Source organism: Mobula birostris, chromosome 2, assembly GCF_030028105.1.
Source record: "Mobula birostris isolate sMobBir1 chromosome 2, sMobBir1.hap1, whole genome shotgun sequence".
Taxonomy (NCBI): Eukaryota; Metazoa; Chordata; class Chondrichthyes; order Myliobatiformes; family Myliobatidae; genus Mobula; species Mobula birostris.
In genome coordinates, this window is record NC_092371.1 from 238,663,754 (window position 1) to 238,691,662 (window position 27,909).

A 27,909-nucleotide genomic window follows, 5' to 3' on the forward strand; every position below is an offset into this window, starting at 1 on the left:
ATACTTATGCAACCTGTTTTATATTTTTTTAGTTCTTATTTTATCTCCTTAATAAACTCAATGTCCTTGGGTTGAATTGAGTTCACAGGCCCGGATATCTTAATTGCTGGCAATGCCACATTCGTTACACTGGACTGCCTGGATTGACCATGAACACTGCACCACACCCTTCTGACTAAGCCATGTCAGGACCATGTGGGTGAATACTTAACCAATTACGAGCAGAGGAAAGACTTACCATTCATGAATCTATTATGGTGAACTAATAGAATATTCTTTCTTAGCAATAATTAGATTCTCTAATCTAAAAATAACTGCAAAGCACTCTGGTTAATGTTAATTTTTTGCAAAACAAATTAAATAGTATTATAATAGTAAGTTTGATTTTATTTATTCTTAATAGGAGCACATTACTTTTGTTTGGAAAGAACTTCATTTGATAAACTCAGCTGAAAGGCCAAGGTCTGTTACTCAAGCTGTTGAAAATAAACCAAGACATTGCAGCTGGGTGATGCCATAAGATTCAGCCAGAATAATTACTACTAGAAATATTGCAAAATAATAAAAAATAAAGGCCTTGATAGAGAGGATGTGGAGATGTTTCTTGTGGTGGGGGGAGTCTAACACCAGAGGACATCACCTCAGAATTAAGAGATACCCATTTTGAAAAGAGATGAGGAAATATTTATTTAACCAGAGAGCAGTGAATCTCTGGAATTTGTTGCAACAGGCGACGTGGAGGGCAAGTCCTTAGATATACTTAAGACAGAGTTTGTTAGATTCTTGCTTAGTCAGGGCATGATGGGATATGGGGAGAAAGCAGGTGATTGGGGCTGAGAGGGAAAGTTGATCAGCCAGGATGAAATGGCACAACTGACTTGATGGGTCAAGTGGCCTAATTCTGCTCCTCTATCTTATGGTCTTATAATCTAAATTAAGAGTGTACTTAAGAAGAATAGACGTCTTAACTTTAAGCACAATTATTTGTTTCATTATCGCCATGGTAGTTTATTTTCCGCCTGATTATTGGTTTTAACAATAACTGATTATTAGCAACTGATACCTCATTGTAGGTTTTAATATCTGTATGGTACCTATTATTTTGTAAACTTCTTGTCTCTCTAATTTACCTGTATTACTTTCGTTTCAGGTCTGCATAGTATTTGGGTCTTCCTTGCCAAGGTTGGGTGTCCACAGGGAAACACCTGAGTTAATTGACTCAGATGGAAATCCTGACCTTATGTGGACCTGATGTTAACCTGGGACTAATTGAGGGACAGATTTTACAACAGTTACTGAAGGTACTGGGCACTAAACCAGAAATTGACTATCATGTCCAGTATCAGCTGATGTAGGGTTGATGACCTCATTCATTTCCGTAGCGATTATTGGCCACCTTTTTTTAAAAAAAAAAAGTTACGTTCCTTTAATGTTTTAATGGTTTGCAATTACAATAACATTTAATTAATTAACTATGTACAAAATATTACTTGAATCTTAATGGCTTCCAGACATATTTCTTAAAACTTTTCAAAGCTTTAACAGGAAACAAAGGCCACTTTCAGCTTTGCCTTCTGATAAAACATATCAGGGCAATACAGGGAGCGGCCTTTGGCCTAGTCATTGCTGCCCATTATCAAGATGCAGAGGGAAAACAAGATATATCCTCTATGTCTGTCCCTGATGAACATGTCCAGCATGGACACAGCTTGGTATTGTTATCAGTTTGTGGCACATCTACTTCTTCAGAAGATTAAAAAAATTTACCATGTACTGGATGACTGTTACCAATTTTTACAGACTCACCTTAGAAAAGCCACTATATGGATGCCTTCCAGCTTTTTAGCATCAGGAAGCACTGCCTCAATAGGGATGAAGCTAAGAGCTGGAAAGTTGATTGGCAAAAGGGATATGAGAGGATCTAAGAGTGGGAAAGTTCATCCTTCCCCCTCCTGTCTTCTCCTATCATTTCGGATCTCCTCCTCCCCCTCCCACTTTCAAATCTCTTACTATCTCTATCTTCAGTTAGTCCTGACGAAGGGTTTCGGCCTGAAACGTCGACTGTACCTCTTCCTATAGATGCTGCCTGGCCTGCTGCGTCCACCAGCAATTTTTATGTGTGTTGCTTGAAATTTCAGCATCTGCAGATTTTCTCGTGTTTGCAGTATCAAATCTAACACCATTTAATACCTAACCTGCTATTTTCATTATTCAACACCAATGAGCTGACCTTTTTCTGACATGTGTATGCCAGTTTTGTAGCACAGCATTTGAACTAATATAATTCAAATTGGAACTTACATTAAAAATAGATACGACTCTTGATTTGTGCAGACACTGATTTTCCTTTACTTTATCATGATTATATTGTGACCTCTGACCTTTCATCTTATTTAGTATCAGCCATTCATCAGTTTATTGGCAATGACTTTTGCCATTTCAAAAATAAAGCTTTGTTGAAGATCTTCGAGAATTTTGAAGTTTAAATAAGCCGTATGATGACAAAGTATCTGAAGAAAATCTATTTTTTTATATCACTTTCTTAGTTATTTATCACAAGAATTGCACAGCATTAACCTAGTCCATTTAAGAAAGCTGCTCCTAGGAGCTTTGATCTGCAAGGATAATACCCCGTTGCTTGTTATTTGCCAATTGTGGTGGTCGACTATTTCATTCTGCCTATGTTGACAAAGACAATTGGAATTATAATATGGATGGATGAAGCAGAACGCATGCCTGTTATACCAGTAATTACTTGGCTGCAAGTTTGTGCAGGAGTGACCCAGGCTCACCCTAGTTGTCTGAGGAGTTGGTGAAGTATTTGGTTTTGGGAGGGACAGAATATGCCATTCTGAGCCTTTTTATATTCCATGTTGTCTGGAAAAGTGCATCAGCAGATAGATGCTTGAAAGGTTTCTCCGCTCAATTTAGTGATGCACAATATGCGGGCCTTGCATCGAGGATATAGAAAAATAAGGTTCGTGAGAAGAAAATAAAAATTAAAAATTAGTTGCCCAAACTATCATTCAGAGACAAGAAACAAAGACCTGAAGATTCAACGGAGCTGCACAGAGCTGTCATTTTGAATGATTTAGTTTATTAAAACTCAGAATAACTACAACATAAACACTTACCATTAGTATATCTATAATATCCAAGTCCATTGACCAAGGTAACAGTTAATAGCAACAGATATGTACCAGCCTCTTTTGGAGCCATCTTTTTGTTCAAATCTGTAAAGGATTTATAGATTTTTTTGACTATTGATAGAAAGGAATTTGTGAACCAATGTAGTTATCTTTAAATCCAGAGTAGCACTGTGTTCAAGATAAAACTATTACATAAATTATCTATAAGAAAATAATACATTGTAAAAATTGTGAATTGTTGCATTCTTCAATATTTGAGAAGTTAATATCATTTATAGTTTTAAAACTGCTAACAATTACAACATTTAAGTTCTTACACCAGCACACACAAAATGCTGGAGGAACTCAACAGGTCAGGCGGCAGCTGTGGAAAGGAATAAACAGTCAACGTTTTGGGCTGAGACCCTTCATCACAACTGAGTTAATAAGTGTAGAACTTTATCAGTTCTGAAGAAGGGTCTGGTGTGAAATGCTGACTGGTTATTCCTTTCTGTAGATGCTGCCTGACCTCTTGAATTCCTCCAGCATTTAGTGTGTGCTACTCTGGATTTTCAGCATCTGCAGACTCTCTTGTGTTTAAATTATTATACTATCTATTGCTTAACAGTGGTCTGCCACTGTATTTAGTATATAGAGTACTTTAAATTCCAGAAATATAATATTCTGTAATAAGTAATGTAGTACCATAGAACTAGAATGACAATTAAAGTTTAATAAACATACCGACATTTTTAATCTTCAAAATCTTGATTCAGTGCAGTCTCCCAATAATCTATCCTTTGAAGTAGTGGGGTGTCCAATGAAGAAGTCTTTTCTGAAACAATATATGTTGCTTTTTATAAGAGAATGCTTACTCACACAACAATACTTCAAAAGCTCCTCCCTTCAAGTGGAAATACCAATTATACTGCTTCATTCTTCCCAGTGACAAGTTTTATCAGGTCTGTGGTTTCCTCGGTTTTGAGTTGCCTTGCCCTCATTGGCGTTGCTCTCCTCTCTGCAGACACAAATGTGGAACAGCTTTCTGGATTGAGTTGTGAATGACTTGCATACTTTGATTGGATTTAGACATCAACTGTACTTGTAAAGAATAGAGGGCACTGCCACAGGTCTATTAAGCTTGTCTCAGACATTGTAATCTAAATATATATAAGTTATGCATGTGGAAGTTCCAATCAGGTTGATCAAAACTAGCTGGTCATTTTCTCTGCCATTCAACGGTTGCCGTAACAAAATTGTAATTATGTGAGAACAAGGGGTGTAACAAGAAACAGAAAGAGATAGTCACTAATAAGTCACAAAAGAGTATTGACCAGCAGGTTTCTTATTTCTGTAATTAATTTCCATTAACATCCATGGAACTAAGTACCTGAGACAGCCTTCCAGATGCTGTGGTTGGAAACATCTGTGACGATGGGGTCCAAGCCTTCAAGAGTCGAGTGCACAAACACCTATCATCTCTGAGAGGGAAGCCACATGCTTCTTCATAAGCTATCATGAGGGGAACCAGGATAGCAATGCTTGGTTGTTGGTAGGTAGGGTTAATACCTGACTTTCAAGAACACTTATGAGTTATGTTCCGGCTGGACTTAGTCCTTAGACTACTGGAGAACAATGCAGAAAGAACGGGTGCTGTTTTCTCCCAGTAGGGATTAGTTTTGAGTTCCAAGTGATCCTGCTACGTTTTGTCACCCTGCAACCTTATCCTTTAATCTCTTTGAATTACAGAGGACAGCATGTGTATAAGTGTCTCTCTCCAGCGGACTTCATCATGATCATCATGACTCCAGTATTTCTACTATGTTTTAATGTTTCTTAATTGTATATATGATTTTTTTGTGTTTCTATTGCTGAGCAGCAGTGAACCATCTGATTGACCTATCAGAGTTCTCTTTGGGAACTAGTTGACTTGATCAGCATTTCTGATTTGGCTGTTGTTCATGATTGCACTTAAAAAAAGACATAACATAGAAACATAGAAAATAGAAACATAGAAAATAGGTGCAGGAGTAGGCCATTCGGCCCTTCACGCCTGCACCGCCATTTATTATGATCATGGCTGATCATCCAACTCAGAACCCTGCACCAGCCTTCCCTCCATACCCTCTGATCCCCCTAGTCAATGAACTGACCTCAACTGTTTCCTGTGGCAGGGAATTCCACAGATTCACCACTCTCTGTGTGAAGAAGTTTTTCCTAATCTCAGTCCTAAGAGGCTTCGCCTTTATCCTCAAACCGTGACCCCTTGTTCTGGACTTCCTCAACATCGGGAACAATCTTCCTGCATCTAGCCTGTCCAATCCCTTTAGGATTTTATACGTTTCAATAAAATCCCCCCTCAATCTTCTAAATTCCAACGAGTACAAGCCTAGTTCATCTAGTCTTTCTTCATATGAAAGTCCTGCCATCCCAGGAATCAATCTGGTGAACCTTCTTTGTACTCCCTCTATGGCAAGGATGTCTTTCCTCAGATTAGGGGACCAAAACTGCACACAATACTCCAGGTGTGGTCTCACCAAGGCCTTGTACAACTGCAGTAGTACCTCCCTGCTCCTGTACTCGAATCCTCTCGCTATAAATGCCAGCATACCATTCGCCTTTTTCACCACCTGCTGTACCTGCATGCCCACTTTCAATGACTGGTGTATAATGACACCCAGGTCTTGTTGCACCTCCCCTTTTCCTAATTGGCCACCATTCAAATAATAATCTGTTTTCCTGTTTTTGCCACCAAAGTGGATAACCTCACACTTACCCACATTAAATTGCATCTGCCATGAATTTGCCCGCTCTCCTAACCTATCCAAGTCACCCTGCATCCTCTTAGCATCCTCCTCACGGCTAACACTGCCGCCCAGCTTCGTGTCATCCGCAAACTTGGAGATGCTGCATTTAATTCCCTCATCTAAGTCATTAATATATGTTATAAACAACTGGGGTCCCAGCACTGAGCCTTGCGGTACCCATTAGTCACTGCCAGCCATTCTGAAAAGGTCCCGTTTATTCCCACTCTTTGCTTCCTGTCTGCCAACCAATTCTCTATCCACATCAATACCACACCCCCAATACCGTGTGCTTTAAGTTTGCACACTAATCTCCTGTGTGGGACCTTGTCAAAAGCCTTTTGAAAATCCAAATATACCACATCCACTGGTTCTCCCCTATCCACTCTACTAGTTACATCCTCAAAAAATTCTATGAGATTCGTCAGACATGATTTTCCTTTCACAAATCCATGCTGACTTTGTCCGATCATTTCACCACTTTCCAAATGTGCTGTTATCACATCCTTGATAACTAACTCCAGCAGTTTCCCCACCACCGACGTTAGGCTAACCGGTCTATAATTCCCTGGTTTCTCTCTCCCTCCTTTTTTAAAAAGTGGAGTTACATTAGCCACCCTCCAATCCTCAGGAACTAGTCCAGAATTTAAAGAGTTTTGAAAAATTATCACTAATGCATCCACTATTTCTTGGGCTACTTCCTTAAGCACTCTGGGATGCAGACCATCTAGCGCTGGGGATTTATCTGCCTTTAATCCCTTCAATTTACCTAACACCACTTCCCTACTAACATGTATTTCGCTCAGTTCCTCCATCTCACTGGACCCTCTGTCCCCTACTATTTCCGGAAGATTATTTATGTCCTCCTTAGTGAAGACAGAACCAAAGTAGTTAGTCAATTGGTCTGCCATGTCCTTGCTCCCCATAATCAATTCACCTTTTTCTGTCTGTAGGGGACCTACATTTGTCTTAACCAACCTTTTTCTTTTCACATATCTGTAAAAGCTTTTACAGTCAGTTTTTATGTTCCCTGCCAGTTTTCTCTCATAATCTTTTTTCCCTTTCCTAATTAAGCGCTTTGTCCTCCTCTGCTGGACCCTGAATTTCTCCCAGTCCTCAGCTGAGCCACTTTTTCTGGCTAATTTGTATGCTTCTTCTTTGGAATTGATACCATCCCTAATTTCCCTTGTCAGCCATGGGTGCACTACCTTCCCTGATTTATTCTTTTGCCAAACTGGGATGAACAATTGTTGTAGTTCTATTGGCTGATACCTCCACATTGTAGCATCTGCTCAGTATTACTGTGTGATGACAACCAAGATTGTTGTGTGCACAAGTCTCAAGACTGGCGTTCAAGCCTGCAATCTTTTGACTTGAGTAAATGATGAATGCTACTCACTTGGTGATGATTGAACCCCTCCACATTTCTCATGTGTTGATCAAATTTTTCTGATTTGTCTTCCTTAGAATGGATGTACTTTTGTATTATCACCTAATGATTTTCTTTTATTGGATCTCACGTGCCTAAGAGTATGTTCACTCTTGGTTATGACAGATATGATTAACACACTCTTTAGAACCACGTGTTAAAGAACATATGGTAGGCCTGCTCTGTTGCCGCCGGAATGTGTGGTGACACTTGTGGGTGGCCCCCAGCACTTCCTTGGATTGGTTGGTTGTCAAAGCAAACAATGCATTTCACTCTAGGCTTTGAAGTACATGTTGTAGGAGCTGTGTATTGACTTATTGTTCATCTCTATTGTATTCATGTTGCGTATCCTCACTCTGGGTTAAGGTGTGATTTGTTACGTGGGCTTGGGCGGCATACAATGCTTGGCAATGGGTGATGGTTCAAATAATACGAATATAATCACCTATTCATCTGCTTGGCGACATAGAGACTCGGGTGAGAAGGAAGTGCATATTTTTCATTGACTGCTCGTTTTTGACTGCTCATCGTTCATCTCCGTTTGAATTTATTTCAATTGTGCTCGTCTTTGATCCAATTATTTTTGCATGAAAAATCAAATGATTTTATTGTTGTTTTTCAAGTAGTCACTATACGTGATAAAGCTGAAGCTAAATCTGAATCTGAATATGCATATATACTTAGAACCACTTGTTTCTTATTTTGTCATGTTCCATTACATTTGCACCTGCTTTTTCTTATCAGTTGTTAAATCTCACATCATATTTTGATTGTGATACAGCATGTGTCGTTTTGCTTTTAAGGTGCAGTATATGTGTTTTGTCATTTACCAAGAACTTTAATTAATACTGACCATTATTCTTATATTAATAATCAACTTAGTTTACTCAACATTTATTTTGTTATCCTTTGAACTTCATTTGACATTTTAGTCTGTGAATCTACTCTTCCACTCTCAACCCTAATTTCATATTCAGGCATGATATACCTGCTATATCTGCTCTCCTTTACTGTCATATTGCAAACTAAATTTATTTATTTGCATCACGAAATTGGCCTTTCTGGCCTTACGAACTGACTGCTCAGCAATCCCCCGTTTTAACCCTAGTTTAATCATGGAACAATTTACAATGACTAATTAATCTACCAACCAGTACATCTTTGAACTGCGGGAGGAAACCAGAGCACCTGGAGGAAACCCATGTAGTCACGTGGAGAACGTACAAACTCCTTACAGGCAGCGGTGGGAAATGAACCCGTGTCACCTGTACTGTAAAGTCTCATTTATTCATGCCTTTTCTGAGGAAACCCATTAGGATTATAATTTGGAGGTGTTGTGGAGATAACCACAGGTTAGGGAGGCCACAATACACTCAGGACTTTGAAAACAGACCCAGCAAACTTCAGCTGTAGCAGTGCTGAGCCTGGACTTTGTAAAGCACCTTGGGGCTGGTAGATTTGAACTTGCATAATGAAGATGACTGTACCCAAAAATATCCCCAGGAAAGAAAATTAGTTGGGAAAAGATCAGCTGAAATGAGATAAATCAGGCAATTTTTTTTGTTCCTTGCAATAAATGTTCAAGAAAATGTTATTGGCTGCAGTCTACAATCACCACAGTCTTTCCACGTGTCCAGGATAAAAAAGCGGGTAGGAAAAATCATTGCGAACTCTGCCCTGCCAGCAAAATGCCTTTTGTGATAGCTCCCTTCTGGAAGGCACTATAGGGCTATTAAAACAAAACTTCACGTTATCTTAGAAATTTCTGTCATCAGGCAGTTAATTTGATCTTGGAAAAAGACCCCCACTATCCAGGCCTTGCTCTCTTCTCACTACTATCTTTGAGGAGGAGGTGCCACACCACCAGGTTTAAGAACAGTTATTTTCCGACAACGATCAGTCTCCTGAACTGGTATGAGTGACTTTCCTCATTACAGCTCCAAGTTGATTCTACAACCTACAAACTCACTTTCATGACTCTTTACAACTCATGTTCTCAGTATTATTCATTTTGTTTGCATGTTTGGTTAAGTGTAATTTTTGGTTAAATTCTGTTGTATTCTTTATTTTTTCCCTATAAATGCCTGCAAGAAAATGAATCTCTATATAATTTATAGTAACGTACAGGTATAATGTACTTTGGCAATAAACTTACTCTGAACTTTGAACTTCAATCAAGTCCTGATTCACGGCATGACTATTAGTCACTGGCAGATGCGGTAAGTAATTAAATCATTTTAACGCAAAACAAGAGATAATAATCAAACTATTCAGACAGACAGCATATGCCTCAGACTTGCATGTCTAGGTTTCTTTCTCAGTTCCAATGCCCTACAGGTGATACAATATTGGTTATGCATTGTACTCATCAGAAATTTAGGCTCTGTGACGTCAATGGCATTGTGGATTTCAGGAATGAGAATGCAATGTAGAACTGTTTTTAATTTGTTAGTGTGTGTGTGGTTAGCAAACGAGGACACATTCCTTCTTTGCTTTATCACACTGCATGTTCATAAATTACAAGGCATAATGTTCACTTCCAGCTTTCTATGCTATTGGAAAAGATAATCTGTTCAAAAGGTGAGCGGCTCATTGTAACCAATTTATTCAAAGTTCAAAATACATGTATTGTTAAATTATGTATGCAGTATACAATCCTGAGATTTGCTTTCCCATGGACAGCCACGAAGCAGAGAAAAACCATGGAACTCATTCAAAGAAAAACATCAGACTGCCACCCCGCCCCCGTACAAAAAATAAAGCGCAAAAATGGCAAAAAAAGGGGTAAAAAACACAGAATTTAAAACATCACCCATAAAAGTTATTGAAAGAGTCCAGGCATATTCAATTTCAACTCACTTCTAGTTCAACTTAGCACTCTTGCACCATTCTTCAACAGCATTGAGGGGGAGGGAGGCCATTCGAATGCAGAGACCTACCTCCGAGAGCAGCAAATGAGACCATCACACACAGACACCTTCCTCTAGCAGCAGCGAATAACACCTGGTAGATGGTGTTGAACACACATTCGCGTTCCGCTCATGCCTTGATGATTTCAGTCTTCCTTGTTGTTTTAATCAGTGAAAAATAAAGTGGATTATTGGCTTACGCCCCATTTCCAGGCTTCTTGTTCTCAAAGCCATTTGCCACCCGTGGAGACAGTAAACGCTAGATTGCTCAATCAGCCTGAAAGCGCACCACCAAAATGTAGATCACAGGCTCCACTTTTGTGAAAAAACAGACGTAAAAAATTGATTCTTCCTAAAATTAAAGCCGCACCCACAGGGTCAGGAGCGGGCCACAGAAGTCACAGAACTACATATTCTAAGGCATTCCTCAGACTTTCATTAACTTGCATGGAGGAACGGTTACAATTTGTGTTTCTTTATATGGATGGATGGACAATGGCATGATCAGCTGAGAAATCAGTGGACTGTCAGATGGTAATTAGGTGGAGAGTAATCAGTATGCAGGAGAAGGACGTTGGTGAATGAAGACAAGTAAGAAGAAAGAGGACAGAGGTTTGGATGGTAATGGGGACTTAGAGGTGCAAATGCAGAACCAGCCTTAATGGCCCAATCAGCCGTGCTGCCCATTAACCCATTTATTTAACTCTAGCCTCATCACAGGACAATTTACAATGACCAATTCTCCTACTAACTGGTATGTCTTTGGACTCTGAGAGGAAATCAGAGCACACAGAGGAAACCCACTTGGTCACAGGGACAGCATACAAATTCCTTACAAATGCTGCCAGAATTGAACTCCAAACTCCAAACCCCTGATGTGCAATAGCATCACGCTAACCTCTATGCAACTGTACCGTATACTTCTGATGTCTGGACTACCTTCAGCAAGAACCTTGGGGTGCTGGATAAATATTTTTAATGTTGTATTTGCAAAGATCATCAGTTTTCTGAAAGGATAAGCAAACCAGCATTGGGGTCCTTTCACAGGCCAACCTCTGATGCTCTGTTCTGAGCTTTGTTTCAGGAAAAGATTACTACTGGGTAGAGAAAGATCCAAGGACGTGTTGAGTGTCCTTGAGAAATGTAAGATTCAAATAGATTCCTGGGAATCAGCCATGATCAAAAGGTGGAGCAGACTTGATTGGTTGAATGACCTAATTCTGCTTCCATATCTTATAGTCTTTTGATAAGAGATGGAAATATAAAGCGATGGGGGAATGGGAGAGAAACCAAAAGAACAAGGAAGAGAAGTACTACACATGAAGTACTGTAGGTAGAAAAGGCACATCAGCAGGGATAAGGGATTGAGGGATGGACAGTTCACCAACTAAGGCAAATTGCAAAGCTCTGTTATTGGGGGTTGTGCCAATAGATGGAAATACTTTCCAGAATGTTTAATTGTGAAAGGAAAAATGGCTTTTAATGGGTTATGAAAGCCACCTGGATCCGCCATAGCTTTCCACGAAGGTTGAGGAAAGGAGGGCGGAAGCAGTGTGTGGGTTAAAATGGAAAATACAGCAATTATAGGGAGAGAGTCCCATCAGTGCTCTTTGGGAATTCTGTGGCCTGAACAATTGTACTTTATGGATGAGAAAATGGAAGATATAACTCATTTTTAATGCGAATTTTAGTAAAAATAATTTGCCAATGTACGGGATTAATAAATGCAGGAGCTACAGTTTGGCCCACAGATTCACTACCAAAGAGGATGATTTTCTTTGGCCAATATTTTTAATGATGGGTAAACCATGGGCAGCCTACCTCTTAGTCTTGATCTGTGCAGCAGTTTCCGGGACTTACAGCAAACTGGTAAAATTATGTTTTTTTTATTCCCAGATTACTGCACTTCTGGCCAAAATCTTTACCTAGCTGTTTATTTATTATAAAATATTACTTTTTCTTTTATGAATTCCACTTTGAATTTGCAAGCTTTTGTTAGGACTCAGATTTTTACATTACTAGAATGCCAATGTATGAAGTATTTATTTAAGGTCCGGGTCTCCTCAGCTCAACTCTGTTTTCTGTATTAGTTAATCAGTAAGTGAAGAAGATATCAGATTAGATTTTGATTTTTGATTGCCCAAAGCCAACCACCAAACGTGAATGAGCAGTCAACATGTAGCATAGAATTATTTGTATTATTGTTTAATAGGAATTGCAGGTGATATAAGGAAGGAAAACTATAGAAAGGACTAGCTGGAGGCTATTTTGAAGTATCACAACCATAGACTCTCTTTCAAGGACTCTACAACTTAGTATTATGTATGTACTATTTTAATGTTCCCACAACCAATGGACTCAGTTTCAATGTCTCTTCGTCTCATGTTCTTGATATTTATTGCTTATTTATTATTATCCTTTCTGTATTTCTGGTTTGTTGTCTTCTGTACTCTGCTTGAATGCCCAAGTTGGGTGGTTTGTCATTGATTCTGTTATGGTTATTACTCTATAGATTTATTATGTCCACAAGAAAATAAATCTCAGGGTGGTATATGGTTTGTTTATATATATATATATATATATACTTCAATAATGGATTTACTTTGAACTTTGAACTTTATTATTTGCTTGATTTGTCTTCTTTTGCACATTGTTATTCATCAGTCACTTATAGATTTTCATAAATTCTGCTGCATTTCTTTATTTTCCTGTAAATGCCTGCAAGAAAACAAATCTCAAACTATTATACAGGTATAGTGATATATATGTACCTTGATCATAAATTTATTTTGAACTTTAAACTTTGAGTTTAGGCTTGTGAATTAACTAGACAAGACTGCAAATGCTGAATGTATTACCAACATCTGATTGACGTTGTATTGGTTCTTCACTTCTTATGATACTCCTGAATTGTGACAGCTTCCATTGGTTTACTGATTATGAGTGTTGGTAACCAGTGCACAGTAGGGAACTGTTTTAATGCACATATAATTTTACTTAAATATCATTTGTTTTATCATCTCACTCCGATAATGTTTATTGTCACCATCGGCCACAAGAGGAGCTTCCCGGTGGCCAAATATTGTAATTTCGATTCTCATTCCCATTCCGATGTGTTGATCCATGGCCTCCTTTTGTGCCAAGATGAGGCAGCAACACCTTATATTGCGTCTGGGTACCCTTCAACCTGATGGTATGAATATCAATTTCTCCTTCGGATGAACAAAATTCCCTCCTCTTCCTCTATTCCCTATTTTGTCCTTTTACCTCTTTTCATCTGCCTTTTTCTTTTCTCTGGGTCCCCTCCTCCCTTCCTTTCTCCTATTATCCACACTCCTCTCCTATCAGATTCTTTCTTCTCCAGCTCTTGACCTTTCCCACCCACCTGGCTTCAGCTATCACCTTTCAGCTAGCCTCCAATCCCTCTCCCCTACCTTTTTATTCTGGCATTTTCCCCCTTCCTTCTCAGTCCAGATGAACAGTCTTGACCTGAAGCATTGACTGTTTAGTAATTGTCATAGATGCTGCCTGACCTGCTGAGTTGCTCTGGTGTTTTGCGTGTGCTGTTTTATTGTTTTCGTGTCATTTTTATATTCCCAATTTGTCATGTTGAATGAGTTTTCTTTCTGTGAATGTGACTTGTTGCTGCTATTACAACTCTTTTGAAACATTCTGACACATTATGTATTTCCAGGTGTAAGAATGGGATCCCCTACAGTAGGTTTTCACTGATGGGAGGGAACGGGGCTCATTGATTTGTTAAGTATGTGCAGGTGGTCAAAGCAATCCCCTCACCTCAGTCCTCCAGTATTTTTCCTATGTAACTCATTCCTTGCACACGCCCATCTGGTTTTCCCTTCCTTTCCACCACTCTTCCCCCCCCCCCCATCCGAACAGGATGTGAAAATCTGAGCATCTTGAGGAAACCGATGTGAGAAGATCAAGGAGAATCTCTTAAGAAGTATGTTGAACTGGACGCAAATTACAAACCAAAATGTCTATGGGTTCGGGGCTGAGGAGTGAGCCATTGACATCTGAGGAACCATGCTCATAACGGCTGATAACCAGGGATCCAGGCCAGTGGAGGTCATTCAGCTATCCAGTTGGCCAGGACCTAGAAGGGGCTAGCAGCCAGCAAGACGGTCAACCAATCAGAACAATGAGTCAGGCCAATACAAACGTGAACACTCAGCAGAAATAACACTTAATTGTACACTGATGATGTCACCTCGACTGGTGATGAAATGTTTGTGACCTCCAGGCTCAGCGAACAAACCTACAAACAAGCAGCCAACCTGAAATACCAATCTTTTCTTTTGTTTCAACCAAGGAGAATGTGCAAATTCCACTCAGCAATATGGCTCAGGATTGTACCTGGGCCACTGGAATGCTTAGGGCACAGCAGCTCTTATTCATGTTCTATAAATGTTAGACTACCTGGCAAAGACTAATAATTTTCCCATTAAGCAGAGCAGATGAGAAATTTGGTAGGTCGTCAAATCAAAGGTTCATTTTATTGTCAAAGAATGCATGCGCAATACAATTCTGATATTCGTCTTCTCCAGATAGCCATGAAATACAGAAAACCATGAGAATCATTAATAGATAAGACATCAACCCCTTCCCCCACAGGAGAAGGAAAAAGAAACAAAACCCACAAACCCCAAACCCCCACCCCCTCCCTCGCACTAAAAATCTAACAGATCCTCCATACAGAAAACAGCAGCTGGAACACAAAAGCAGCTGTACAGGGACCTGGTGAGACCACACCTGGAGTACTGTGTGCAGTTTTGGTCTTCAAATTTGAGGAAGGACATTCTTGCTATTGAGGGAGTACAGCATAGGTTCACAAGGTTAATTCCCGAGATGGCAGGACTGTCATATGTCAAAAGATTGGAGCGACTGGGCTTGTATACTCTGGAATTTAGAAGGCTGAGAGGGGATCTTATTGAAAGATTATTAAGGGATTGGACATGCTGCAGGCAGGAAGCATGTTCCTGCTGATGGATGAGTCTAGAACCAGAGGCCACAGTTTTTAAGAATTAGGGGTGGGCCATTTAGAACAGAGTTGAGGAAAAACTTTTTCACCCAGAGAGTGGTGGATATATGGAATGCTCTGCACCAGAAGGCTGTGGAGGCCAAGTCTCTGGATGCTTTCAAAAAAGAGATGGATAGAATTCTTAAAGATAGTGGAATCAAAGGTTATGGGGATAAGGCAGGAACTGGATACTGATAGTGGATGATCAGCCATGATCACGGTGAATGGTGGTGCTGGCTCGAAGGGCCAAATGGCCTACTCCTGCACCTATTGTCTATTGTCTATTGTCTAAAACCCCAACCCACTCCCCCGCAAAAAGGAACAGCGCCAACAGCACCAAATCCCAATCTCCTCTCCCACACACAAAACCAACAGATCACCCACTCAGAAGAACAAATGCTACACCATATTGATTATCATCTGGAATATGACCAAGGATGTTCAGAAAATGATTTATGACATTCATATGTTGTAAAATGTTAGTCATCACTCAATTTAAAATACGTTGTTGCCTCATGCTGTGTCCAACCAACTTTTCTGTCCCAGTCCTCATCAACAGAAAAACGGATGAGTGGAGTTTATCCTAACAGCCACTGCGTGTGCTCACTTCCACAACGGCAGTTATTTAGCTTATAATCAATGTATGTGAAGCACATTGTGATAACTCTCAAAGTTCAAAGTAAATTCTATTATCAAACTACATATACAGTATACAAGCCTGAGATACATTTTCCTGTGGACATACTCAGCAAATCTCTAGAATAGTTAGATATGAGTTAGATATGGCCCTTGTGGCTACGGGGGTCAGGGGGTATGGAGGGAAGGCTAGGGCAGGGTTCAGAGTTGGATGATCAGCCATGATCATAATAAATGGCGGTGCAGGCTCGAAGGGCCGAATGGCCTACTCCTGCACCTATTTTCTATGTTTCTATGTTTCTAATAGTAACTGTAACAGGATCAGTCAAAGATCGACCAGAGTGCAGAAGAAAACAAATTCGCAAATACCAGTAAATAATGAGAACAAGAGATAACCTGATAAAAAGTCCTTAAAGTGAGAACATTGGTTGTGGGAACATCTCAATGGATGGGGCAAGTGACTGTAGTTATCCCCTTTTGTTCAAGGATCTGATGGTTGCGGGTTAGTAACTGTTTTTGAACCTGGTGGTGCGAGAACTACTGCTGCTAAGTTAACCAATTTAACGACACATGCCGGTGATAATAAACCTGATTCTCATTCTGATTTTGAGTCCTGAGGCTCTTGTACCTTCTACCTGATGGCAGTAGCAAAAAAAAGGGCATGGCTTGGACGGTGGGGATCTCTGATGAAGTCTGATGACTAAAGATTTATTATGTGAATTTTTATCATTCACATAAGAAGATAGATTTCCAAATTTTCATGTGACTATATTTTGTGAAATAATTCAATAGGTTTTATTACTGTCAAAGCATTAGATTAGATTAGACTTACAGTACTAAATGTTGAGGTCCAACCATCTGAGGGTTGTCACCTTGTCATGGTGGAGGGGCATGTGAGTTCCTGAGATTCCGACAGCGATGCCATCTGGAGTTTAGCCATCTGACGCTCAGCTCCTTGGTCATCGTTGGCAATTAGGTCGAGGGGAAGGTTCCTGGCAATATGCGATCCAACAAAAACTTCAGCAGTGGAGCTTGTGGAAGATGATGACATAGCACACCGGCAGTGAAGGTGGAAGAAGGCTGCATTCCAAGCCACTGAACCCTGACCCTGATCTACCAAGGACCATGTATTACCTCCTGACACACAGGTGTTCTCCATTTAGTGAATTAACCCGAACATCCCAGATTAAGTTCCACAGCAATCAGCTTGGAATTCAATGCTATCATCCCCTCAAAGCTAATCAATAAACTTAAGGTCTTAGACCTCAATATCCCTTTATGCAAATAGATACTCGATTTCTTCACTTGCAGGCCCCGGTCAGTTTGGATTGGCAACAAAATCTCCTCCACAATCACCATCAGCACAGATGCATGACAAAGATGTGTGCTTAGCCCCTGCTCTACTTGATTTACACTTATGACTATGAGACAAAGCACAGCTCCAATGCCATATTTAAGTTTGCTGACAACATCGATCGTTGGGTGAGTCAAAGGTAGTGATGAATCAGCATACAGGAGGGTGATTGAAAATCTGGGGCTGAGTGGTGCCAGAACAACCTCACGCTCAGTCTCAGCAAGACCAATGACATGATTATTGACTCCAAGAGGAGGAAGCTGGAGGTCCATGAGCTAGTTCTTATTGGGGGATCAGAGGTGGAGAAGGTCAACAACTTTAAATTCCTCAGTGTTTTTATTTCAGATGATCTGTCCTGGGCCCAACACGTAAGTGCCAATACAAAGAAAGCTCGGCAGTACCTCTACTTTCTTTGTATTGGCACGTTGACAAACTTCTATAGATATGTGGTGCAGAGTATATTGACTGGTTGCATCACAGCTTGGCATGGAAACACCAATGCCTTTGAATGAAAAATCCTACAAAATGTAATGGATATGGCCCAGTTTATCACAGTTAAAGTCCAACCCATCTACATGGAGCGTTGTCACAGGAAAATAGCATCCTTACCACCCAGCCCATTCTCTCTTCTCACTGCTGCCATCAGAAAGAAGATACTGGAGCCCCAGGACATGCACCATCAGATTCAGGAACAGTGGTTACCCCTCAATCATCAGGCATTTGATTCAGAGGAGATTTCTCACCTCACAATCCTTCCCCCTTCAAAGTTTGAAGTTAAAAGTAAATTTTTTATCATTTTCCCCATCACTGAATTGTTCCTGCAACCTATGGACTCACTTTCGAGGACCTTTCATCTCATGTTATTGATAATTATTGCTTATTAGTCTTCCTCCTCCTTCTCCCCCTCCCTCCTCCCTCTTCTGCCCCTCCCCTCCTCATCCCTCCTCCTCCCTAATCATCCTTTCTTCCTCCTCCTCCTTCATTCTTCCTCCTTCCTTCTTCCTTTTTCCTTCCTCCTCACTGGTTATTAGTCAATCTTGTTAGGTGTGGTCTTTCATTGATTGTATTGTGTTTCCTGTATTTACTCTGATTGCCCGCAAGAAAATTAATCTGAGGGTTCTTTATGGTGACATATGTGTGGATCTCAAATTGGCCTCTACAGGCACCTGAAGATCCACCAATAGACAATCCATAAGACATAACAGCAAAATTAGGTCAATCAACCCACTGAGTCTGTTTCACCATTTGATCATGACTGATTTATTTTCCCTTTCAAAACCATTCTTCTGCCTTCTCCCTGTAACCCCTGGTGCACTGATTAATCAAGAACCTACCTCCTTAAATATACCCAATGACTTTGCCTGCACAGCCATCTTTGCAGTGGTTGTCACAGATTCACCACCTTCTGGCTAAAGAAATTTTTCCTTAGGTGAGAAAAATATTGAAAAGGAACCCCTTAGGAGAACATTAAACTCAACTCGAGTGATCGCATTACTATCTATAAAACTTTTCAGATTTATTGTCTTAAATATTAAAAGGCAAAATTGCTCTAATTGAACCAAAGTCCACATTCTAACAATTTTGATTCTGGATTCAAACAACTGTTACCTTTTTAAGTCCTGTTATATTTATTGGGTAACTGCATAGTCTTTGACTGTATATTCCTGCTTCATTTCACAAACATGTCTTTTCATATATTATGTAGACAGTCCAGAATTCATCTAATTTGCCACCCTGACAACATACTAAAATATTGTTAATTTTACGAATGCCTCTTTGCTATTTGGTGTTTTGATTTATTCTGAAAATATGAATAAGCCAACAGTGTTCTTCCTGAGATCCTCCAGAGCTTCCATCTTTATGATTGAAAAGAAGGTCATTTTGAGCCAACAAGTCTATGCTGACACATTAACTCACTGTTTTTCCATTGTAACCTCTTTACCCTGCATTCTCATCAGCTATTTCCAGTCCACCCACCCCTCCCCAGATGCTAACACTTACTAACGTACTAGAGACATGAGTAACCTTTAGGGTGTGGGTAGTCAGGGGTGAACCCAGGTCACTAAAGCAGTGGGGCAGCAGCTCTACTTGCTACACCAATCTGCCGTTACAGACCTGACAGATTAGAAAAATATTAGTATGTCGATATATTGAAAACTGAAAATGCCAGAAGTACTTAGCAGGTAATAGACATCCGTTAGTCTCGTGAGACCATAGATTTGCGCCTTGGAAGGTTTCCAGGGCGCAAGCCTGGGCAAGGTTGTATGGAAGACCGGCAGTTGCCCATGCTGTAAGTCCCCCCTCTCCACGCCACCGATGTTGTCCAAGGGAAGGGCACTAGGACCCATACAGCTTGGCACCAGTGTCGTTGCAGAGCAATGTGTAGTTAAGTGCCTTGCTCAAGGACATAACATGCTGCCTTGGCTGAGGCTCGAACTAGCGACCATCAGGTTAATAGACCGACGCCTTAACCACTTGGCCACATGTCAACACACTTAGCAGGTCAGGTAGTATAAAACCATAAGATATAGGAGTTTAATTAGGCCATTTGGCCCATCGAGTCTGCTTTAAGTATGTGTAGAAAGGATGCCACGTGAGAAAAAGATCAAGGATCACCTTGATTTGGCTTATACATTTACATGTATTGGGAATGTGATTTGATGTCAAGCTAACATACCACAGCAAATTTATAATACATGTTGGTGACAAATAAAGTTGATTCTTGATCTTGGATTCCGTATTTTTGATTCATGCTTCTGGTCCAATACTCTGACAGGAATTTATCTTTATTTTAATCAATGGGGGCTCTAGACTAAGACAAAGCAATTGAAAATATATTCTGAACAATGAATTCTTTTTTAAAGTTCGTTGTTTGTATTTTTCAACCAGTGCACCATACTTCATCACAGTTGCAATGTTTTTATTTGGATTTATAGATACAGCACAGTGACAGGATCTTCCAGCCCAAAAACTTGCACTGCTCAGTTAACTTATCCCATGTGACCAAGTAAAGATGAATTTGTATGCATTCTTTTAGAAAATAGGAGGAAACTGGAACAGATGGAGGAAACCCACAATCTCACGAGGAGAACTCCACAGTACACAATACATGTGCTTGCAACACTGTGTGTCCGACAGAGTGATCAGCAGCACTGGGGCTCCACAGGGGACTGTCTTGTCTCCCTTTCTCTTCACCATTTACACCTCGGGCTTCAACTACTGCACAGAGTCTTGTCATCTTCAGAAGTTTTTGGATGACTCTGCCATAGTTGGATGCATCAGCAAGGGAGATGAGGCTGAGTACAGGGCTACGGTAGGAAACTTTGTCACATGGTGTGAGCAGAATTATCTGCAGCTTAATGTGAAAAAGACTAAGGAGCTGGTGGTAGACCTGAGGAGAGTTAAGGTACCGGTGACCCCTGTTTCCATCCAGGGGGTCAGTGTGGACATGGTGGAGGATTACAAATACCTGGGGATACGAATTGACAATAAACTGGACTGGTCAAAGAACACTGAGGCTGTCTACAAGAAAGGTCAGAGCCGTCTCTATTTCCTGAGGAGGCTGAGGTCCTTTAACATCTGCCGGACGATGCTGAGGATGTTCTACGAGTCTGTGGTGGCCAGTGCTAACATGTTTGCTGTTGTGTGCTGGGGCAGCAGGCTGAGGGTAGCAGACACCAACAGAATCAACAAACTCATTCGTAAGGCCGGTGATGTTGTGGGGATGGAACTGGACTCTCTGACGGTGGTGTCTGAAAAGAGGATGCTGTCTAAGTTGCATGCCATCTTGGTCAATGTCTCCCATCCACTACATAATGTACTGGTTGGGCACAGGAGTACATTCAGCCAGAGACTCGTTCCACCAAGATGCAGCACTGAGCGTCATAGGAAGTCATTCCTGCCTGTGGTCATCAAACTTTACAACTCCTCCCTTGGAGGGTCAGACATCCTGAGCCAATAGGCTGGTCCTGGACTTATTTCATAATTTACTGGCATAATTTACATATTACTATTTAACTATTTGTGGTTCTATTACTATTTATTATTTATGGAGCAACTGTAACGAAAACCAATTTCCCCCAGGATTAATAAAGTATGACTATGACTATGACTAACTTATCAATCTTATGAACAGCGGCAGAACTGAACCTGGGTACAGGCGTTGTAGTAGAGTTACACCAGCCATTATACTTTATACTTTATTGTCACCAAACAATTGATACTAGGACGTACAACCATCATAGCGATATTTGATTCTGCGCTTCCTGCTCCCTGGATTACAAATCGATAGTAAATATTAAAAATTTAAATTATAAATCATAAATAGAAAATATAAAAATGGAAAGTAAGGTTGTGCAAAAAAACCAAGAGGCAGGTCCGGATATTTGGAGGGTACAGCCCAGATCCGGGTCAGGATCCGTTCAGCAGTCTTATCACAGTTTTAAAGAAGCTGTTCCCAAATCTGACTGTACAAGTCTTCAAGCTCCTGAGCCTTCTCCTGGAGGGAAGAGGGACGAAAAGTGTGTTGGCTGGGTGGGTCGTGTCCTTGATTATCCTGGCAGCACTGCTCCAACAGCGTGCGGTGTAAAGTGAGTCCAAGGACGGAAGATTGGTTTGTGTGATGTGCTGCGCCGTGTTCACGATCTTCTGCAGCTTCTTCCGGTCTTGGACAGGACAACTTCCATACCAGGTTGTGATGCACCCTAGAAGAATGCTTTCTACGGTGCAACTATAAAAATTAGTGAGGATTTTAGGGGATAGGCCAAATTTCTTTAGTTTTCTCAGGAAGTAAAGGTGCTGGTGGGCCTTCTTGGCAGTGAACTCTGCTTGGTTGGACCAAGTCAGGTCATTTGTGATATTGACCCTGAGGAACTTAAAGCTTTTGACCTGTTCCACTTGCGCACGCTGATGTAAATTCGGTCGTGCAGTCCGCTACTCCTTCTGAAGTCAACAACCAATTCCATCGTCTTGCTGACGTTGAGGGATAGGTTATTGTCTTTGCACCATGCCACCAGGTTCTTAATTTCCTCTCTGTACTCAAACTCATCATTACCCGAGATACGGCCTACAATTGTTGTGTCATCAGCAAACTTATATATTGAGTTTGATGGAAACTTGGCTACACAATCATGGGTGTACAGTGAGTACAGCAGGGGGCTGAGTACATAGCCTTGTGGGGCACCAGTGCTCAGAGTGATTGTAGAGTTTGTCCCCTATTTTTACACTGAAGTTTTCAACTCTTTGTTTTCAAATCTCTGCAGGACTTCACTCCTCCCTATCTCAACTTTCTTCAGTGCTGCAATTTGTTTTTCCATTAATCGTCACTTGGTCATTTCCAGATTACTTTCAAATCCGGAAATCTCCCAGCCTATTACACATTTCTGTCCCTATATCCCTTATTATTTCTTGAAGATGTAAAGTCATATTTGTAACAAAGTTCTTCCTTATTTACCCTACTGAGGCAAAGTGGATGCAAAAGAATGAAGGAGAAACACATGGCTGCTTACAGAAATACAATACCTCCATGCAAGTCTGTGCTATCGGATGTCACATGGTAAATTGATCTATGTGCAGTGTCTTGAATCTATATTTTCTCAACAACTGAATTAGAAATAATCATTATTAAGGGGTATCTTATTGCATGGTAGCTGATCGCATGTTTGAATTTGATTAAAAGCTATTATGTTTTAGTGTATTACCAACTTAAGCTTGGAAATTACAGTGCTGTGTCTGAAGCACATGTATATGCTAGGGTGCCTAAGACTTTTGCACGGCCATGTTGTAATCTTATGTATTGCATTCTGCTGCTGCCGTGAAAAGAAAAATAACCTACTGTATGTGAGTGATGATAAACCTGATTCTAATATGGGCCTCCATTGTGGACTGAGAGTGGGAAGGGGACAGAGAGAGGAGAATCATGGATGGGAAAAGAAGAAGGGAGAGGGGAGGGAGTGGGAGGCACTAGAGGGACATTCTGTAATGCTTGGAATGAAATCATCTGGCCTAGTGTCTGAGGGCTGGGTGTGAGTGCATCCACGCTACCCCCCATTACTAGCACTCCTTCTCTGCTAACCGTCCCATACCCTTCATTATGTGGAAAGCAGTAGCTTTTTTAAAATGTTGTCATTTGTAACTGATGGGGTAAAGCATGTGCTTACCTTATATACAAACACAATCAATTACCTTTATTTACGGTCATTGGTTGGGCTGCTGTGCTGTGAGTGAGAAAGGGAAAAGAGTGGTAAGCTTTGCACGAGGAAGGACAGAGACAGAGGTGGGAGGAAGAAAGTGTGGGAAAGAACTTAATGTCACTGTGGACACTGAATGGATTGGTGTCGATTTGTATGTAAACCCACAAGGCAAAGTCAGGTTTTCAGTTGTTTTAAATTGGCTTGTCATTGGTTCAGGATGCCGCTCTGTCATTTTTGTGCAGGGGTGTGTATGGTTGATATTTTTTTCTTCCAGCGATGCTGTGGATTTTCTGTATTTAATGGCCATCTGGAGAAAACAAATTTCAGAGTTGTTTTCTGCTTACATACTTTGAGAATGCAATGAACCTTTACAAAGCCCATTCATCACCTAAGAGAAGTCCTACACAGGCCTGTTTCTTTTAAAATTAGAACCGGAATAGAAGATGTCATTCACAAGTCCAGGATTGCTTAGAAAGGTGACTGAGGCCTCCGTTGGTCAGAGTTGACCGCGGATGTTGTGTTCGAGCCATCTTGATATGCACGCCAGGTCAGTACAATATAGAGAGCAAGCTGTTGTCCATGTAGAAAACTCCCCTTCTTCATGTATCTGATGAACCCAAAAGAATGGCAGAGACCAATACAGTTTGGCATCAGAGGCATCACAGGAGTTAGTGTTGGACCCAATGTAGCACTGCCTCCAGATTTTTCCCACAGAGTTTATTCCTGAACCCTTCTCCATGAGCGGATATGGCTGCAAGGCAGGGGAAGTTTGAGGTCAGAGTTTTCCTCCTTCTAGATGAGCTGTCAACCACGACTGACAAGCCCCATCTGCCCGAAGTGACTGGTTTTAAGACACTAGTAACCCACCTTTCCCCTTCTCCTATGAATAGAAACAGTTCCGCTGGGCTTAGTAGATAAAAAGTCCAGAAGCTGGACTTCATGTCAGAGGCAATTTGAGACATCCGTCACTGGTAGCATTTAATAGGTAGTGGGAGATTATCCCCCCTAACACCCTCTACACCACCCCACCCCCCAGCTATGACAATTAATGAAGCTGGAATTTGTTGTCAGAGGCGATTTGAGACATCCGTCACTGGTAGCATTTAATAGGTAGTGGGAGCTTATCCCCACTAACACCCTCCACACCCCCTCCAGCTATGACAGTTACTGTATGTTTTATGCTTTAAGTTAATTCTCAATTGCAGAAAACGTATCTGAACTTCACTTTAGAATAGTTGCATTTCATATCTTTTTTTCAAATGTTTCTACATTTATTTAAACAAAACTGAAATTCTAACTTATACATAAAATTAAGCTTAATTTAAATATATTGTCCAGTTGTAGTACCTGGACAATATGTTTCAATAATTTTTCTATGAAATGTAATGAATGGCTACTGCTCAGAAGTTCCCTTCTTGATTTCCCTAGTTTTTTGATGTTTAGGGAAAATAAATGTAACTGTCAGAAATTGCTAAAATAGATTAAATGGTTCAGATACCAAGCAATTAAACTCGAATTGAGTTTTTTTCCTTATCTCAGTGTTACTTATTTACTTATTTTATTCCTTTTATTTAAATAAAACGTGAATAGTTCTGTTGTGTTGACTGGCAGATTGTGTTCAATTTAATGTCCTTAGCAAAGATTAGTTTTGGCATTGACATCAGAATCAGCTTTAATATCACCTGCATATGTTGTGAAATTTGTTATCTTTGCGGCAATATGTAATAATAGAAAAACTGTAAATAAATAAAATAGTTAAATTAAACAAGTTGTGCAAAAATAGAAATAAAAACACATAGAGAAGTAGTGTTCATGGGTTCAACGTCTATTCAGAAATCTGATGGCAAAGGGGAAGAAGCTGTTCCTGAATTGTTGAGTTTGTGCCTCCAGGCTTCTGTACCTCTTTCCTGATGATAGCAATGAGAACAAGGCATGACCTGGGTGGTGGGGGTCCTTAATGATGGACACCACCTTTTTGAGGCATTGCTCCCTGAAGATGACCTGAATACTACGCAGGCTAGTGCCCATGATGGAGCTGACTGAGTTTACAACTCTTTGCAGCTTATTTCAATCCTAGAGGTTTGTTGAAACATTTTATAATTCAGCGTTTCTTACTTTAACATTTTGCTGCATTATATATGAATGAATCAAACTGTACGAAGCTGTGAAAATATCATGCATTTATAAATAAACACTGACTACGTTAGCCCCATCGATTAAGTGCTTAGTTTGTAACATCTCAATTCCTCTTCTGCTTTTCTTTCCAATTTTAGCTTTCTTTTTTATAAATGGTAAACATATGTTTCATATGTGACAGTGGTCAAAAGAACAATTAACCATGCAAGACCCATAAGAAGTGTTTCACCATTTGCTACTTGTTCATGGTTTTACTTAAAGGACTTTTGTTTCTCTGAATCTGTTGACCATGGCAGTAAATAACCTAAATCCAGTATCAAGAGCAAAAAGTCCTTTAACTTAAATTTAAACAAAATTAAAATCATTCCCGTTCTGATGAAAGGTTGTAGACTCAAAACCTTGGCATTTTCCACAGATGTTGTGTGACCAGCTGAGTTTTTTTCCTGCATTTTTTGTTTTTGTTAGAAAAACAAAACAGGATTGTTCCTTTGACAATTCATTGAATGGAGTGGAACAATTGTTGCACAATCCGGGTATTTCAGTGAAATTCTCCACCCCACAGACAGCTGTGGAGACCAGCTCAGTTCAGCTGTGATTATTTCAAATAGGCGCTTCATACAAAGAGCTGCCGTTCTCTGACGCCCTTGTGTTAAAGTGGCATCCATCTTCAAGAACTGTCACTATCCAGGACATGACCTCTTCTCGTCACTACTATCAGAGGCCTGAAGGTGCACACTGAACATTTTAGGAATCGCTTCTTCCCTTCTGCCGTCAGATTTCAGAATTATGAACACTACCTCATTGTTTTGTCCTCTTTTAAGAATTAGAATCAGATTTATTATCACTGACATATGTCATGAAATGTGTTGTTTTGTGGCAATGTATAAAATTCACTATAAGTTACAATAAGAAATATACAGTGTAAAAAATAAGTAAGTGGTGTGAAATAGACATGCCCAGACATCATCTCTGATGAAGCTGGCAGAGTTTGTCATCGAAACTTTGGTTAAAATTGATATCTGTACCCAAATGGAGACCTGGGAAGAATTTATTCATCATATATGCTAGGAAAGCAGTAGATTCTTGATCACTTACCTCTACGGGGAGGAAGTTCATTGCAATACAGTGGGCCCTCCATGTCCGCAGAGATTTGGTTCCAGGACTCCCTGCGGATACCAAATTCTGCGGATGCTCAAGTCTCGTATATAAAATGGCGTAGTATTTGCATGTAAAAACCAATTTCCTTCAGGATCAATAAAGTATGACTACTACTACTACTAACCTACGCACATCCTCCCGTATACTTTAAATCATCTCTAGATTATAATACCTAATACAATGTAAATGCTATGTAAATAGTTGTTATACTGTATTGTTTAGGGAATAATGACAAGAAAAACAAGCCTGTACCTGTTCAGTACAGACGCAACCATCGTAGCTCTTCTGGGAACGCGGATGCTGCCTCGGCATCAGCCGATGCCGATTCTCCCGCGATCTTTAAGTTCTTGAGGCTGTAGCGCTTTACATAGCTAGCCAGCCATCCCTTACTAGCCTGAAACTCCTTCCTCTCACTCACAACACAAGTAGCGAACGAACAAGACGCGAGGCAAACAATGCTCAAACGAGTAATACTTTTAATCCTCTCTAGATGACAGTACTTATAATACCTGATACAATGGAAATGCTGTGTAAATAGTTGTTACACTACTGTTTAGGGAATAAGGACAGTTTGGAGGAGGATCATTAATACTAATGTCGGGATCTGTGCTCAAACAACGAGCGTTGGAGAGAGAACTTTAGTTTTTCTTCTGATCCCGATCCGCGGTTGGTTGAACCCGCGGATATGGCGGGCCGACTGTATTCATCACTTTGAATCATTACATAAAGAGAAGGCAAGGCTTCTTTGTTCTTTAGCCTTCTTTTTGAGATGCCAGGACAACAACATCACCCTAAGTTTGTGAGGTGCATTCCGTGGTGGTTTCTCTGGTGGCTAAATGCATTCTACAGTGAGCTAGCCAAGTATTGATTTGAGAGCATCGTTCCGCTCTGGACATCAACACAAACAGACAACCGTCTCTTCACCTGGAATAGTCAGCCCTCTTGTCTCCTAGTGCTCGCTCTAAGTAAGAACTGGAATCCGATTGTAAACAAGATCGGACAATGGAAATCTGACTGGCTGAGGACCAACCAACTAGGAAGGATGAGCGACGGAGGTATAGACTAACCAATCAGGAAGGACTGACGACGGGGTATAGATACCACTGGACTAGACAGACCTAGGCAT

General features: G+C 40.5%; 2 protein-coding genes across 2 annotated transcripts in view; one reads left to right on the forward strand and one right to left on the reverse strand.

Annotated features, from left to right (window-relative positions):
• LOC140194181 (uncharacterized) overlaps nucleotides 1–10,690 on the reverse strand; it is a 125,847-nt gene extending 115,157 nt beyond the window's left edge. The window contains exons 1-3 of the mRNA XM_072251688.1: nucleotides 10,301–10,690; nucleotides 3,873–3,963; nucleotides 3,135–3,233 (exon numbers count right to left, since the gene is read on the reverse strand). Coding sequence (XP_072107789.1) covers nucleotides 3,135–3,219 — 85 coding nt within the window. The 5' untranslated portion in view covers nucleotides 3,220–3,233; nucleotides 3,873–3,963; nucleotides 10,301–10,690. The remainder of the gene's footprint in view (nucleotides 1–3,134; nucleotides 3,234–3,872; nucleotides 3,964–10,300) is intronic.
• The window catches only part of nt5dc1 (5'-nucleotidase domain containing 1), a 673,759-nt gene that overhangs the window by 280,920 nt on the left and 364,930 nt on the right, over nucleotides 1–27,909 (forward strand). The window lies entirely within an intron of this gene.